Source organism: Dipteris shenzhenensis, chromosome 28 (genome assembly GCF_047967505.1).
Source record: "Dipteris shenzhenensis isolate YYH24624 ecotype China chromosome 28, Dip_SZ_1.0, whole genome shotgun sequence".
Taxonomy (NCBI): Eukaryota; Viridiplantae; Streptophyta; class Polypodiopsida; order Gleicheniales; family Dipteridaceae; genus Dipteris; species Dipteris shenzhenensis.
The window spans coordinates 3,222,745-3,240,291 of NC_141623.1; the positions used below are offsets into that span (position 1 = coordinate 3,222,745).

At 44.6% G+C, this 17,547-nt stretch overlaps 1 protein-coding gene across 13 annotated transcripts in view; it reads right to left on the reverse strand.

The window, feature by feature from the left end:
• Window positions 1–17,547, reverse strand: part of LOC147883049 (uncharacterized) — a 262,662-nt gene that overhangs the window by 35,992 nt on the left and 209,123 nt on the right. For 8 of the 13 annotated variants that reach the window (XM_087399419.1, XM_087399418.1, XM_087399417.1 and 5 more), the window contains one exon: window positions 16,081–16,165. In XM_087399419.1, the coding sequence (XP_087255545.1) occupies window positions 16,081–16,165 (85 nt within the window). Of the gene's footprint in view, window positions 1–2,240; window positions 2,790–16,080; window positions 16,166–17,547 lie in introns of all 13 variants that reach the window. The other 5 variants (XR_015543772.1, XR_015543771.1, XR_015543775.1 and 2 more) reach the window with 4 other exon arrangements.

Below are 17,547 nucleotides of genomic sequence, written 5' to 3' on the forward strand. Positions count from 1 at the left end.
GGGAAGGTCTCCCAGATGCAACTTGTAATCATTTCACTGTGAAATATAAAGAAATACAAGTTTGGGGCCAATCGGTGTTTGGGGCCAATCGGGTGCACTTGTCTATGTTTGTTGAGCAGGGGCATTCTAGCCTCCATCCCTTTTTCAGTGGTTTTGTTTGTGAACAAATGGGTAAATGCCAAATGGTGATCATGCAATGGTTAATGGTTGTGACATATGCTTTGTGAGCTGTAAATAAGTGCTGAAGTGATTCAAGGTTTAGTTCCACTGCCCTCTGAGTGATTAGAGGCCGGTTTCAATCTCCTATAGTACAAGCTCAAAAAACCAAATCTTCAGCACAAGTATCTTCTAAAGATAGCAGCAAAATGCTTTGGCAAGAACGTCCAACACATGCCTTTTCTTTCTTCTATTACTGCTTCTGCGTCTCTTGTGCATCCAACGAACAAGAGAATCTCAACTTGTCCTAGCAATTCTCTTACGTAGAACCCTCGAAAGACTAGTGGCCTTCCTATTTACAAATTTAGTGCTCTATATTAAACAACCTCAGATGCCCAGTACTGTCCACAAACAACTGTGCTCACAAAAGAAAACTGTCTTCCCTCCAAACTGGAACAAAGCACCAAACTGGGCACCTGGTGTATCCCAAAATGGTTTTGTTTTCTAACCAAGAAACCAAAATAGACACCACGCAAATGTGTCTCAACCAGTTTGTCTTCCACAAAAGAGGTAGAAAGAAAGTTTATTAATGTCCACTGGAGACCTAAAAAGGTCTATGGGACAAAAGAGACCTGCTTATACATCAGTACAGAGAGTACCATAGGCAACCTTCCTGGGAGTATCATCAGATTCCTCCAAAAAAACAAAACACATAGAACATAAAACATAAAAGGAACTAAGTACTAGGCTATGGAGTGGCCATTACATCAGTTTAAGACTGAGAGTCTTTAGATTTTGTCTTAAATTCTCTAATCACTGCAAGACCATCACGATATACTGCCCATTTTCCTACTTCCCTGGCTGCCCGAACCTTGGCAAGCTCGGTAGCTTTGTTCTTCAGTTGGGTTCTTGTAAGCTCCTCAGCAATCCATATCTTTGTCCCCTTCAGCTTATAGGATTGTTGTAGAATCCTCTTCTTGAGTGTCTTCGAGTTGAAGGTGATGACAACGTGTCCAGTCCTAGGCGATAAATAAACTGGGGAAGACTCCTCTTCATCATCATTCTTGTCATCAGTTGGGCTTGCTGACCAATCAATGGCCGGGACTGCTGCCTTGATTCTGTCGATTGCCTCCTCGAAAGTGTCATCCTCGTGCTGCCAGTCGGGTATTCCCCCTATCCGAATCTTCATAGCATTCTCTTTCCGAAGGTGATGTTCTTGGATCTCTGTTTGGATGTCAACCTTGGGTTCAGCTGTCACTTTCACCTGGATAACCTCTCTAACCGTGGAAATCAGCTGTGATGTTGGGGGCTCAGCTTTACATGTTTGTATGGCTGCTACAATAATCTCCTGCTTCCCTCGGCCTTCCAAAGCTGCAATACGAGCTAGGGCTTGGGTGAGCTAGGACCTCAAGTCTCGCACTTCTTGCTGGAGATGGTAAATCTGCTCTTGCGGCTTGGTCGGCGTCGGGGGAGGTTGAATCTTATACCTAGAGTACGTCCTGTTGAAGGGAGCAGGGGTTGTGGCTACCATGGTAGAGTAAAGCTTGGGGGGATGAGGGGAGGATGGGCTGGCCATATCGACTATCCCCCTTTTGGCTGGACTAACCCCTTGGCTGGGCCTGGGGTACAGCCCAGCCAAGAGTGGGGAGAGGAAGTGGAGAAGGGCTGAGCGACGGACGAGGGGAGGGGGTTGAGCGACGGGGAGGGGGCTGAGCGACGGACGAGGGGAGGGGGTTGAGCGACGGGGAGGGGGGGGCTGAGCGACGGACGAGGGGAGGGGGCTGAGCGACGGGGAGGGGGGGGGGGCTGAGCGACGGGGAGGGGGCTGAGTGACGGACGAGGGGAGGGGGGGGGGCTGAGCGACGGGGTGGGGGGGGGGGGGCTGAGGGGAGGGGAGGGGGGAGAGAAAGAAGCCAAGTAAGAACCGAGTATGCACATATAAATGCATAAAAAGAAGCTGCCACAAAAGGAAAGAGACTAGTCCAAAAAACCGAAGCATCAACATCCATCATCTTCGATAGCATGACATATCCTTCAGCTTCAAAGCTAAGGTGATCACGCCGAATGTAACTCAGAACACATACATACAAGTTTCAGCTGATAGTTTTTACTAAGCTTTGCGCCTCCAGAAAATCACTCATCATGAGCTTTGCAAACTGATCGATCTATGCCGGTTGCGCTTGAGGAACCCGATCACCTGAATTGAACTTTTACTGCCAGCCTCCGATTATATCACTGTCTGGAGAAACAGTCCTGCGAAAAACACGATTCTCCGTTAAATCAAATATCATATGACCACAACGAATTCCCCCGGAATTTCAAAGTCCATGAAGTGTTGCAGCGAACACGTGCATGGCGTAGCTTAGGCGCTCAAAAACTGCATCGGTTGGCTGATCCCCTGCAAGATAGGGTCCATGTCCTTGCAACTGCTCATTTCCTCTACCAACAACCTAAGCTTGAAAGATTAATCTGCATGAGCGATCTGCTGATGACGAGCTTCACTTTGAATAAAAATCCATAGTACCGAACAATGACCGACTCACACAAGAATTCCTATGGTTCCCGATCGACTTGCTCTGATACCAATTGTTGACTTTTGAATCCTAGAATTCACTCTACAAAATCAACCCGACCTACAAACAAATTCAAACACTGCACATCAGGATGATCTTCACGTGTAGAATTTGTAATATTAACAAAATTTGCATGCAAGACCTATTACAAAGAATTTGAGTGACAAAAAATAGGAGGAACGAAACTCCTCGACTCTGTTAGCCTCACCACTACTGTGTTTGTCGGCTTTACAAACACGACACCCATGACACGACCTAGACTTGCTAGCAGTTGGGCCTATCAAGACTGTATCGACTCTCATAGTGAGATCTTAGACAAAAGGAACGAGTACATTGTGTTCTCATAGATTTATAGGTATGTGGTATTGCCACCTCAGCCACTGCCACAACTAGCTGCGCGTATCTTCCAAACCGCCATGCATCGGTTTACCAATCACCACAAGGTTAGCTACCACGTAGTCGCCCATGCATTGGTCAGATCACCACATAGTCCAATCAACCATTCACTTCATGCATGAACCAATTATATATGAACTCCCACGCCATTGGACCAATTATATGATCCTATGAAGATCATTTACCGATACTAACCAGCCTTGCAACCGGCTGAGTCTATATCCAAGGATCTAGAGAAAACCTATGACGGAATATTGGACGGAAGCCCCAAGAACTTATCTAGAGAGGAGGGATTCTAACTGTCTGCTCGTCCTTAGGGGACATCTTTGCCTGAGGTCATACCCTCACTTGCTGTCTGCATCAAACCCACTGATTGGCAGTCTTTGTCACATGCTTCCCTCTTCACTTTCCCTTCACTCTACTCTAAACCCCACCTGATGGGTCAGCCCAAGGGAGTTGAGGCTGAGTTGGCTAAAGAGGTGGAGAAGTCTTGTCCTCCCCCATCTTGTGAGTGATCGAAGGGGGCATGGGGCCTACAAGAAGGTCGACTTACAAGTCATGGACAGAACTTGACCAAGCGGCCCATCTGCCTGCGACATAGGCACTGCCCTCGTAAGCCTTATATCTCAGCCCATTGGTAGAAAACCCCTCCACTCAATGTCTCCAGCATCACCTGTTTGAGAAGAGTAGGGGTTCATCCACAATCAAGTGCACCTTTGGGACTTCAATGTCGGAGTGTACCACGGCAACTGGAGTGGGGATCTCGAGAACATTGCCAAAGCTAGGCCTCAAAGGGAGGCATAGAAAATAGAGCATGATCGGGAATCTTGATACATGACGTGTCGACTCCATATTAGCCACTGTGAAACCATGGTACCATGTGACAAAGAAAACCATTGTGGACCATGACTTTGCTCCAACAATGCCAATATGGTATCCACATAGTTAAATTGGAGTACGAAAACCCCATTCTCATACCTTCACCCTCCTCTTTTCAGCCTCTTCCTCTCCCTCTTTATCAAGAATTCGAGGTTTTTAAATGAGGTTTGAGTCAACCTTCCTACCTTTGATTGGCGCAATGGCATCGATTGATCTCCTCCCATCCGCCAGCCACCACGAAGATCATTTCTTTTGCACAAGACAAGCTCAGAGCTCTCCAAAATGACATCACCATGCAAAGTATGGACATACTCCAATAAGAGTAGAATATTTGGCTCTCCACCTCCGAGAAGTTGATTGTTGGTAGGGTTCCTTTCAATTGGACCTGATGCCCTTGATCTTGTCACATCCGTCTTGCATCTAGTCCCTTTCCCATCGGGAGAGGTAAGAAGGCGTCCATGTACTCTTATCGTCTTCATAACAATCAAGTTCTCGAGGATTAGAAATATTCAATCTTCACCATCTAGTTCGCAGGACTTTCCAACCTGTATTTCAAGCTCCTAGACTCTATTGAGAAGGCAATCAAGGAAGTTCTAGCTTGTGATTGCCCCTTCCTCTGCAATAATAGTAATTACCTCAAAGCAACATAGCATGCCTAGAGTTCGGGTCCTCCCAAAGCACTAAAATTCTGGAAAATCAGCTATTTTTTAGAGCTTAAAATGGGCTCCCTTACAAGCAACAAGATCCTACCTAGGCATACATTTTGGTCTAGTGTTCTTGGATCACGTGGAGGGGTTTTCATTTCAATTTTAGCCTCAAACCTTCATACTATTTTGGTACATGGTGTCTCGATTAGTTGACAATAATACAGTTGGAGATCCCAGTAACTATATTACTGTTGAGAATTGGGACCAAGCTGACAAGCTTGGTGATAATGGCATATTATGGTCTTTTATGCTGCACAATCCAAAGGTACATTCTAGAGATGCCTCTTCATACTCCACAGACCCCTCACCTCCATCTTAGTTGGACAAGAATGACTTGTGCAGGACATGTCTACCACCAATTCACGTAAGGCCTTCCACAGAACCTCTCTCTTCAACGAAGCTTGTCAATTGGAATACCCATGTTATGCTCTAGCCGAGATAGCATGACCTCGGAAAGATCGGTGGGCATTTTCTCTTAGATGACCAACTTTTGTAATAGTTAATGTGCGTAATTGAAATGGTCAAGAGAAGTAACTGCCAAGGTCCTAGGTGAGGGTGAAATGGCATTGACTAGGTAGTTCTGAGTGCTAAGGCCTAGGTGCACCTAAATGTGCAATAATGCCAAGGGGCAAGTGGTTTTAAATGTGCCCAAGAGAGGGGTAAAAAGGTGCACCAAGTGGAAAGGCTAAAATGATGACATTTGGCAAGGGGAACTATCTAGGGAAATGAGGGTCTCGTGGATAAGCATGAGAAAAAGAAAGGAACGAATTAATTAGAATGTCTGTGATCTACGAGAGTAGGCTGGGAGGAAAAATGAAATGCCATCGCTCGTGATCTGTGTCAACGAAGGAATAGAGATTCTTTTAGTAGAGATAGAGTCTTTGTCAGTTGGTATCACAGCCGAGGCTATGAAGGAGATGGAAGCGGGATCGTCGAATGACCTCAGCGTCAAATTGACGAACTGACTGAGGGTGCAACGTGGTTTTGACGAATTCGGACGTTAGTTACGACGTACGAGGCTTCTGTTTCGTGGCTGGAACTTAGGGGTCACGTAAGGCAGCGGCTGGTAGCGGGTTGAGTGCAGAGGTGACGCAAGGGGTGAATCAACTGTTCGTGACGTGCGAAGGCTGTATGTGGGGGGACCTGGTGGACGGACATCTTCGGTAAATGCTTTGCGGGGACAACGTGGTGTGGTGTTGACGAGCACTTACGCTCAATTATACAAGCCTTCGATCGTTCCGCCTCCTATTTTCTCCACGTAGCAATCCGTCGATGCTGGTCGTGTGAACTACCAGTTAATGCTGAGCACCGTTGGCTGTGGATGCTGCTACAAACATTGGGCCCGTAAATTCCACGCACGTGCGTACTACGTTCAGGTGGAGGGGAAAAGCGAACCAGAGATAAATACGACAGGAGTTAATCGACATTTCGAGGAGAAGATTCAGGAAGCATTTTTTTCGATACAGCTTTTACAGCTTTATATATAGTCCTGTTATTCCTGCACTGTGAAAAGGAACGTTCAAAGTATTGTTTATTCGGGAGTTTAGTGTGCATGAGAAAGAAGAAAAAAAAAAACCCCAGGAAAGCAGAACATAAAAGAAGTGTATATATATCTTTAAATTGGGTTTTAGAAAAGACTGAAAAAAAAAAAAAAGAAAAGAAAAAGAAAAAAAACCATTTTCCATTGTGAAACTATGGAGGCAGAAGGGCAGAATTCTAGGGTGAATCCTAGTGAGTCTAGAGTACAGTCTATACAACAGATGTCACATCATGCAGCACCTACTTTGATCGGTAGGATTTCGATATTAGAAGATGCTTTACAGCAGATTATGAACCAGTAGCTTCAAGTGAATGCTGGTCAGAATGAGATTAGGGAGATGGTACAAGCCTTGTCGGCTAGACCGTCCAGAATTGATAAGGGCAAAGCTCCAGCAGAGCCAGAGCCCAGTATACATTCATTAGAGCGCGCAAGGGTCAAAGTGCCTAATATCGCTAATTATAGACCAGAGAAGTACGCTGGTCGGATGACCGAGCGCAGCTCTGATGTGATCGAGGTTTGGTTACACAAGTGGGAAGAAGCCTTCGCCATTTGTGAAATTAGATCTGATCTAAAGAAAATCCGTGAGGCCACACACCTGTTTATTGAGGCAGCGGATAGATGGTGGATAAAGCAACAGAAGGATCAAGTTGCTCCTACCACCTGGGAAGGGTTTAAAGCTGAATTTAAGAAACACTTTCTCCCACCTGATGAAGAGTCCCGAGCTTGGGATGCTTATAGAAATCTTCGTCAGAGGAGTCTGTCGGTGGCAGAGTACACCGACAAATTCAGGGAATGTGTCATGAAAATAACAGACCCTCTCCCTATGTCGGTTCAGTTAAAAGACTATATCTATGGACTGGACGACAAAATCAAAATGGAAGTTCGGGCTAAATATGTGACTACATTAGATGAATCTATTGCAGTAGTAGCACTGAACTACGAGGATGCCAGGGGCAGATCTAGTGGATTTGTGCAGGCAGGGACTCAGTATGAGTACCCGAAAAAAGGGGGAGTTCAGAGGAAATGGATTTCAAAGATAAGTGTCTCGCAGCCAAGTGGCCAAACCAAGCAGGTGAAGCCGGTTGAGGGACCAGTAAAAACAAGTACCACCGTTGGGGTGAAAAGAAAAATAACTCCAATGGCAGCCCGGGCTTGGTCAAAGTCCTCGTTGATCCCTGAACAAAAAGAGAAAGCTAGAAAAGAAGGATTGTGCTTCGGCTGCCTTCAACGACATCAGTGGAAGGATTGTCCATTGAATAAAGACCGTCGCACGGCTAATATGATAATATCTGAATGCGACGTGGAAATGCAGGAGAGTCCCAATGCGGAACATATGCAGATGCAACTGGCGGGACCTTCTCAGAGGTTAGTACCTTGTTTGTTATGTGTATCTGTTGCTAAGTTAGTGACGAGTGCACCTGATAACATCCTATCTAAGCCCGCAGCAACGGGGTATACGGCCTTTAATGATACGGAGTTAATTAAAATGAAAGGGCAAGTGGCCAGTCATGATGTCATTGTGTTGTTTGACTCGGCGTCAACTCACAATGTGATTAACTCCAAGCTTGTGAAGAGGCTGAAATTAAAAACAAGCCCATCTGACTATGCGTATACAGTCAGAATGGAAGATGGAAGTTCAACTTAAGTATGGGACCAAAGGGTTACCCAGTTGGAGCTTTGGATTCAGGACTATGCTGAGAAGCTTGATTTTGAAATGACCAAGCTTGCTCATGCAGATATAGCTCTGGGTATGGCATGGCATTCTAAGAAAAATCCAGCCATTGATTGGAAGAAGCATATTTACCAGTTCAAGATGAACGGGGTAGAATATGTTTTGCGAGGTGAAAAGGATCTACCTCGAGGGCCACTGATTTCAACCATGGAAATTTTTTGCCGAAAAAACAGTGCTAATTATATTACTTCGAAAACAAGATACAAGAGGTCAGCATTGCAGCTGACGGGCTGCGTTCACAAATCGGACGCAGCCCAAAAGGTAACAAAAAGTAAAGCTCTCTCTCACGGAGGGATCAGACGAGTGTGAATGAACAGCCAGAGAGATGGTGAGTAGCGCCACTGAAGGCCCTGCGAAGCCTGCTCGAAGAAGAGGCCATGTGTGTCCCAAACCCGGAGGAAACGTCAGCCATGGAAATTCGGAGGACTCCGAAAGAGTTTCTGTGTCTGTGTATAGCATCGGTAGAGTCGATTGATGATGCATCGACTAGCACTGAGGCTACCCAAGATGGGGAAATGGCCGAGTTGGCTAAAGAGATATCAGAGAAGTTCTCTGAATGTTTTAGGGATGAACTACCTTATGGGTTACCTCCAGAGCGGAAAGTTCAGCATAAAATTGAACTGATCCCGGGGGCATAACCTGTAAATAGACCTCCCTACAGAATGAGTTTTACTGAAGAGGCGGAGGTGCGTAGACAACTGGAAGAATACCTCAAGTTGGGGTAGATTCAACCAAGTTTCTCACCTTTTGCTTCCCAAGTGATATTAAAGAAGAAAAAGGATGATACGTTTCGCCTCTGTATAGATTACAGAGCATTGAATAATATCACTCTTAAGCACAGGTATCCGATGGCTCGGATTGATGATTTGCTAGATGCATTACATGGAGCCGTGATTTTCAGCAAGATAGATCTTAAGTGTGGCTACCATCAGATCCGGATTAGAGCCGAGGATGTGCATAAAACCGCTTTCAGAAGCAGGTTTGGTCATTATGAGTTTTTGGTAATGCCCTTTGGACTTACCAATGCTCTAGCGACATTCGTCATGCTTATGAATGATTTACTACGTCCGTATATCGGAAAGTTCGTAGTACATTTTATTGACGATATCCTGATATTCAGTAAAAGTGTTACTGAGCATCGTGAACACTTAAGAATAGTGTTCAGTACTTTGAGGAAAGCCAGTCTTTATGTGAATAAGAAGAAAACTATACTGTGTATGGTTAGGCTTGAATATTTAGGGTTCATAATTACTCCACAAGGGGTAGAAATGGATCCGAAGAAAGTGGCTGCGATACTAACTTGGCCAATCCCTCAGAGTCTGACCGCGTTGCGATCATTTTTGGGATTTGTCCAGTTTTATAGAAGACATATCAAAGGATATTCCGGAATAGTATCGCCATTGACTGATCTGACCTCAGATAAAGTACCTTTTATTTGGGGACAGAATCAACAAGAAAGTTTTAACACCATAAAACAAGCTGTGGTCACAGGACCGGTGTTAAAAATAGTTGATCCCCAGAAACCGTTGTTCCTAGAAACCGATGCAAGTGGCATTGCGGTAGGAGCAGTTCTCCTTCAAGAGGGAAGGCCAGTAGCCTTTGAAAGCAAGAAGCTTTCTCCCTCTCAAAGGAATTGGCCAACTCATGAATTGGAGTTGTATGCTGTTATCCATGCTTTGAAAACATGGAGGCATTATTTGTATGGTTCAGAGTTTTATGTGGATGTGGATCATGATACTCTGAAACATTTTTGTAAACAACCCGACTTGAGGGGCCGCCAAGCTAGGTGGGCAGAGCTCATGCAGGAGTTTAATCTAACGATTCGGTACCGAAGAGGAAAAGACAATAAGGTGGCTGATGCGTTGTCTCGCATTATGCACAACCTGAGTTTCACGGTATTAGAGAGTGCTCTAATGACCGAGATAAGAGAAACTCAAAAGGTGGACGAGTTTGTCCAGAGCTTGTGGCCTAAAGCTCATGTGTTAAAACCCGGGGAAAATGAAAAGGAGACCTGGCATCCAGAAAAGGCCAAACTTATGCAAGATATACCATAAGGGATGGTATGCTAGTTAGAAATGGCAAGGTTGTAGTACCTAGTCAGAATGATCTCAGGCAGAGAGTCATTCGACAGTGCCATGATAGCCCGTGTGCGGGACATCCAGGGGTCGAGAAGACATATGATCTCGTGAAGCGAGATTTCTTTTGGCCAAAGATGAAAAAACATATTCATGAATATGTGACACGGTGTTTCTCGTGTCAGGTAAGCAAGGCCGAGCGGGTGTGTTATGCTCTAGCCGGGATAGCATGACCTCGGATAGATCGGTGGGCATTTTCTCTTAGATGACAAACTTTTGTAATAGTTAATGTGCATAATTGAAATGGTCAAGAGAAGTAACTGCCAAGGTCCTAGGTGAGGGCAGAATGGCATTGACTAGATAGTTCTGAGTGCTAAGGCCTAGGTGCACCTAAATGTGCAATAATGCCAAGGGGCAAGTGGGTTTTAATATGCCCCAAGAGAGGGGTAAAAAAGGTGCACCAAGTGGAGAGGCTAAATTGATGACATTTGGCAAGGAGAACTATCTAGGGAATTGAGGGTCTCTTGGATAGGTATGAAATAACGTACGTAATCTGACGATTAACTATCCTTTGAGAATAGGCTGGGTGGTATAACAGATCGCCATCACCCGTGATTGTAAAAACAACGAGTAGAGATTCAAGCAGTAGATCAAAACGTGGATAGGTAACGTAAGGGCAAGAAGCCAAGAAGCGATAGTAGGTGACAATTGGTATCAGAGCCTGTGGAGAGATCGAGGGATACGTGGATTGTAACGACGAACAACAGGGACTATGGACAGCAAGCGATTCGTGAGCGCAGGTTGACACGAAAGGGGTGTCGAAGGACCAGAGCGTAGGTGGGACGGATTGCTGTGCGTGACGTCCAACGGAGGCACAAACAAAGGGATCGTGACCTTCACGTGACAGACGATGTGGCTGTTCGGTGATCATCCCCCACGGGTTAGTAGAAGATGGCGGGGTGTTAGGTGACTGGTCGTGATAGAGGAGTGCAAGCACGTGATACGTGATTGAGCGATGCGCGGGATCTGAGGAGGTTGGTGAAGATAGACGATAGGTTGACGAATAACCTATCTGTCTCGTCCATGGTCACGCATATAGTTCGTGGGCTATGACAAATCCCAAACAGATTGCTACGTTTTCACAGAAGTAGTTTATGACATTTGCGGGACTTCTCTGGCCACCAGTTCGTTTATCTACTGTAGTTGCAATCAGAGAGCAGGTCGTACGTGGAGGCTGCAGGCTTCGAGATATCTAGCTGCTTGGTTGGCTGGCTCGTGACAGTTGACCTGATTCCCTCATATAGATTTCGATCAGAGCGCAGGCTTCGGAGATTCGAGTTTGTGGAGCTGAGGCAGGACGTAACAAAGATCAGGGAGCCCTTTCTTTCCGTGCAGTTTTTTTTGTTCTCATATGGTCCTGTGATTTCTGCACTGTAGAAGGAAAAAAAAAAACAGGAAAGCAGAACAGAAGTGAAGGGTGTATATATATTGGTTATTTGGGTTTATTATATTTATTAAAAAAAAAAAAAAACCCCATCTTCCACTGTGAACCAATGGAAGCTGAAGGGCAGAATTCAAGAGTGAATCCTAGTGAGTCTAGAGTACAGTCTACACAACAGATGTCACATCATGCAGCACCTACATTTATTGGTAGGATTTCGATATTAGAGGATGCTTTACAGTAGATTATGAACCAGCAGCTTCAAGTGAATGCTGGTCAAAATGAGATCAGGGAGATGGTGCAAGCTTTGTCGGCTAGACCGTCTAGGATTGATAAGGGCAAAGCTCCAGCAGAGCCAGAGCCCAGTATACATTCCTTAGAGCGCGCAAGGGTCAAAGTGCCTAATATCGCTAATTATAGACCAGAGAAGTACGCTGGTCGGATGACCGAGCGCAGCTCTGATGTGATCGAGGTTTGGTTACACAAGTGGGAAGAAGCCTTCGCCATTTGTGAGATTAGATCCGATCTAAAGAAAATCCGTGAGGCCACACACCTGTTTATTGAGGCAGCGGACAGATGGTGGATAAAGCAACAAAAGGATCAAGTTGCTCCAACCACCTGGGAAGGGTTTAAAGCTGAATTCAAGAAACACTTTCTTCCACCTGATGAAGAATCCCGAGCTTGGGATGCTTATAGAAATCTTCGTCAGAGGAGTCTGTCAGTGGCAGAGTACACTGACAAATTCAGGGAATGTGTCATGAAAATAACAGACCCTCTCCCTATGTCGGTTCAGTTAAAAGACTATATCTATGGACTGAACGATAAAATCAAAATGGAAGTTTGGGCTAAATATGTGACTACATTAGATGAATCTATAGCAGTAGCCCTGAACTATGAGGATGCCAGAGGCAGATCTGGTGGATTTGTGCAGGCAGGGACTCAGTATGAGTACCCGAAAAAAGGGGGATTTCCGAGGAAATGGGTTTCAAAGACAAGTGTCTCGCAGCCAAGTGGCCAAACCAAGCAAGTGAAGCCAGTTGAGGGACCAGTAAAGACAAGTACCACTGTTGGGGTGAAAAGGAAAATAACTCCAATGGCAGCCCGGGCTTGGTCAAAGTCCTCGTTGACCCCTGAACAAAAAGAGAAAGCTAGGAAAGAAGGATTGTGCTTCGGCTGCCTTCAGCGACACCAGTGGAAGGATTGTCCACTGAATAAAGACCGTCGCACGGCTAATATGATAATATCTGAATGCGACTTAGAAATGCAGGAGAGTCCCAATGCGGAACATATGCAGATGCAACTGGCGGGACCTTCTCAGAGGTTAGTACCTTGTTTGTTATGTGTATCTGTTGCTAAGTTAGTGACGAGTGCACCTGATAACATCCTATCTAAGCCCGCAGCAACGGGGTATACGGCCTTTAATGATACGGAGTTAATTAAAATGAAAGGGCAAGTGGCCAGTCATGATGTCATTGTGTTGTTTGACTCGGCGTCAACTCACAATGTGATTAACTCCAAGCTCGTGAAGAGGCTGAAATTAAAGACAAGTCCATTTGACTATGCGTATACAGTTAGGATGGCAGATGGAAGTTCAACTGAAGTATGGGACCAAAGGGTTACCCAGTTGGAGCTTCGGATTCAGGACTATGCTGAGAAGCTTGATTTTGAAATGACCAAGCTTGCTCATGCAGATATAGCCCTGGGTATGGCGTGGCATTCTAGGAAGAATCCAGCCATTGATTGGAAAAAGCACGTATATCAATTCAAGATGAATGATGTGCTTTATGTCTTGCGAGGTGAAAAAGATATACCTCAGGGACCGTTGGTTTCCGTGATGGAAATCAGAAAGGCTCAAGTAGAGTTTTTATTCCTTTGCACAGCATCGGTAGAGCCGGTGGATGACTCTTCGGCTAGCATTGATGTTACGCAAAGTGGTGAGATGGCCAAGCTGGCTAATCTTATAACAGAGGAGTCCTCTGAATGTTTTAGGGATGAACTGCCTTATGGGTTACCTCCAGAGCGGAAAGTTCAGCATAAGATTGAATTGATCCCGGGGGCAGAACCTGTAAATAGACCTCCCTATAGAATGAGTTTTGCTGAAGAAGCGGAGGTGCGTAGACAACTGGAAGAATACCTCAAGTTGGGGCAGATTCAACCAAGTTTCTCACCTTTTGCTTCGCCAGTGATATTAAAGAAGAAAAAGGATGATACGTTTCGCCTCTGTATAGATTACAGAGCATTGAATAATATCACTGTAAAGCACAGGTATCCGATGGCTCGGATTGATGATTTGCTAGATGCATTACATGGAGCTGTGATTTTCAGTAAGATAGATCTTAAGTGTGGCTACCATCAGATCCGGATTAGAGCCGAGGATGTGCATAAAACCGCTTTTAGAAGCAGGTTTGGTCATTATGAGTTTTTGGTAATGCCCTTCGGACTTACCAATGCTCCAGCGACCTTCGTCATGCTTATGAACGATTTACTACGTCCGTATATCGGAAAGTTCGTAGTGCATTTTATTGACGATATCCTGATATTCAGTAAGAGTGTTACTGAGCATCGTGAACACTTAAGGATAGTGTTCAGTACTTTGAGGAAAGCCAGTCTTTATGTGAATAAAAAGAAAACTATACTGTGTATGGTTAGGCTTGAATACTTAGGGTTCATAATTACTCCACAGGGGGTAGAAATGGATCCGAAGAAAGTGGCTGCGATACTAACTTGGCCAATCCCTCGGAGTCTGACCGCGTTGCGATCATTCTTGGGATTTGTCCAGTTTTATAGAAGGCATATCAGAGGATATTCCGGAATAGTATCGCCATTGACTGATCTGACCTCAGATAAAGTACCTTTTATTTGGGGACAGAATCAACAGGAAAGTTTTAACACCATAAAGCAAGCTGTGGGCTCAGGACCGGTGTTAAAAATAGTTGATCCCCAGAAACCGTTGTTCCTAGAAACCGATGCAAGTGGCATTGCGGTAGGAGCAGTCCTCCTTCAAGAGGTAAGGCCAGTAGCCTTTGAAAGCAAGAAGCTTTCTCCCTCTCAAAGGAATTGGCCAACTCATGAATTGGAGTTGTATGCTGTTATCCATGCTTTGAAAACATGAAGGCATTATCTGTATGGTTCAGAGTTTTATGTGGATGTAGATCATGATACTCTGAAACATTTTTGTAAACAGCCTGACTTGAGGGGCCGCCAAGCTAGGTGGGCAGAGCTCATGCAGGAGTTTAATCTAACGATTCGGTACCGAAGAGGAAAAGACAATAAGGTGGCTGATGCGTTGTCTCGCATTATGCACAACCTGAGTTTCACGGTATTAGAGAGTGCTCTAATGACCGAGATAAGAGAAACTCAAAAGGTGGACGAGTTTGTCCAGAGCTTATGGCCTAAAGCTCATGTGTTAAAACCCGGGGAAAGTGAAAAGGATGACCTGGCATCCAGAAAAGGCCAAACTTATGCAAGATATACCGGTATTTGAGACACTGAGGACTGAGTTAGGAATGAGTAGTGGGGATCATCCTGAGACGGATGGTCAGACGGAGAGAGTCAACCAGACTTTAGAGGACATGCTGAGGGCATATGTGTCATTGAGGCAACATACATGGGACAAGTGGTTGCCATTGTTGGAGTTTGCCTACAATGATAGGAAACATTCCTCTACCGAGAAAGCACCAAATAAATGAAATGATGTATCCCTGAAATAACAAAACAGCCTTTTATAGCATTCCGTTGAATTTCACCCAATGCAATATTATAGCCTTGCAGTTTCTTTCATTAAAAATAAGAGTTGCAGGCCAAAATAGGCTTTTGGTTCATCATTGTGCTCCAGCATCATTGATCAAACCTTAGCTGATTTTCTACTCTGGAGGGAGATATAAGTATGCAATACCTTTCATGAGCCTTGTCCCCACCATGAGAGCTTACAATCCACGCTGCTGCTGAGCTAGCTACCTTGCCTTGGTATCAAGCTCCCGTCCCCCTCACTCCAAAGGTGCTTGCCCAAACCCTATGCCTCGGCCCTCACCATTTGGCAGCCATTCGCACCCCTCCCCCCCCTTCACGCCTATGGCCCTTTTGTGCCCCAACCCCTATTTGCACCCCAGTACTCCATTCCCAGCTCCCACTTTGCCCATCAGCCCCTTGCTTGCCCTCGTCTAGCTTCCAACATTGCTCTCCCCTAAAGCAGACTTTTTTAAATCTTTCATCTCCTACTCCCAAGCAGACTTATTCTAATCTTTCACCCTCCACTCCCCTTGAGCAGCCTTTCGCGCCTCTTCCACCCTATCCCCTTCTTTCCACAATCCCTAAAGGAAGGAAAACCAAAGAAGATATTAGCGGGCAGCAAAATAGCATAAGTTGCACCAAGTTTCCCATTCTCTCTAGAACTATGCTGTCTGAAATTTATTTTCAGCTATATGCCATGTAACAGAACCTTTCATTTAAGGGTAACATGTGTATTGTACTATGCAACTTTTGACCTGCACAACTAATTTCTCTACACCAGATGACGTTCAAGGAAACAATGCCCAAACATTGAAACGGTAATGACCATGTCCTCACAATCCATAAGGATACCTGAATGGCAACAATAGCAACTGATCCTGGATAGCTTGAGACAATTCTCTCAAATGTTGTCGTAACATCTGCTTTGATGAAGTGCCTGAGGATCCAACATATCAAGTCAACTGCATCATACATAACTTGCCCAAAAAACACTTAGTAAACAAACAAACCATTTAGCTATCATTTGCAAGAAGGGGATTAGTCAATTCATCCCATGTAAAAAAGATGCTAGTTTTGGAATATTAGGTTTACATAGTGATTGTTAGTATTATGGGGGACTTGATGGCATGTCTTCCACCAACAGAGGGATTGAATCAACTAGACACTGACATAGGAAGCCTTAAAAGGAACGAATCAGCACCATGTAATCATCACAAAGTCAAGCATGTCTGCCAATTCTAGATGCAATCCATCCATCAAGATCCATGCTTCTACCCTCAATTAAGAAACTTCATGTACTGGAATCCTTATCGACAACCATTCCTCCCCCCCAAACTTGCCTTGAGTTAACATAAAAATGGTTTCCAAAACACCTAGTAGCGTCCCCATATATATTACGTATCCTTGTTGGGATTAACTACTGTTATTGAGAAGTTTTGTTTTGCAAAGAGTGAGACATTGCAATAAACTTTTCATTACAATCGGCAATTCAGAAAGTTTAAGTTTTAAGATTTCCCCAATTATTTTGTTCTCGTAGTTGTGCAGAGCATATAACTGAGGCAAATACAAAGAGCAAGGTCTTTTATAAAAGGCTGAAATGAAAACCTTAATCTAGGACAAAACCCTCTCAGCCCTGGAACTGCATAAAAATTTCTGCATCCACCCATCAATTCGCAGATATATATAATTACAGCCTACAAGCATGTAAAATGCCTCAGAATTCACTTCTATTATACATGCTCCAATGAGGATAGCAAATCCTTGACCATGTTATCAGGTAGGCTAACAGCAATTCTATAGTTGGAAAACTGTTTCCTGGGATTAGCCTTCTGAGCATGTCAGTATGCTCTCTTATTTATAATTCCATGTAGGACAGTAAACAATCTCAACCTGCTCTTCATGCACTTTTTATCTCTTTAAGTGGCATTGTGCATCAATATGCTGTGTGCATGCATGGTATACCGATTCTATGCTCATGTAATGCAACTCTGGTTGTCACAAGAATCCGCATAGAGCTTTTGCACTGAAAAGGAAATTCTGACAAATATCTGAATGTATGCTCTCCTGAGGATAGCCATTCTTGACCAGGTTATCATGTAGGGCTAACAGCAATTCTACACGAGGAAAACTGCTTCCCCGGATTAGCCTTTCAGAACGTGTTAGTATGTTCTCCTGTTTAAGATTCTGACGGTAAACCATCTCAACTTGGTCTTCATGCACTTTCTATCTCATAAAGTGGTGCTAGCATCAACATGCTGTATGCATGCATGGCACACTGATTCTTTGCTCATGTAATGCAACTCTGGTTGAAACAAGAAC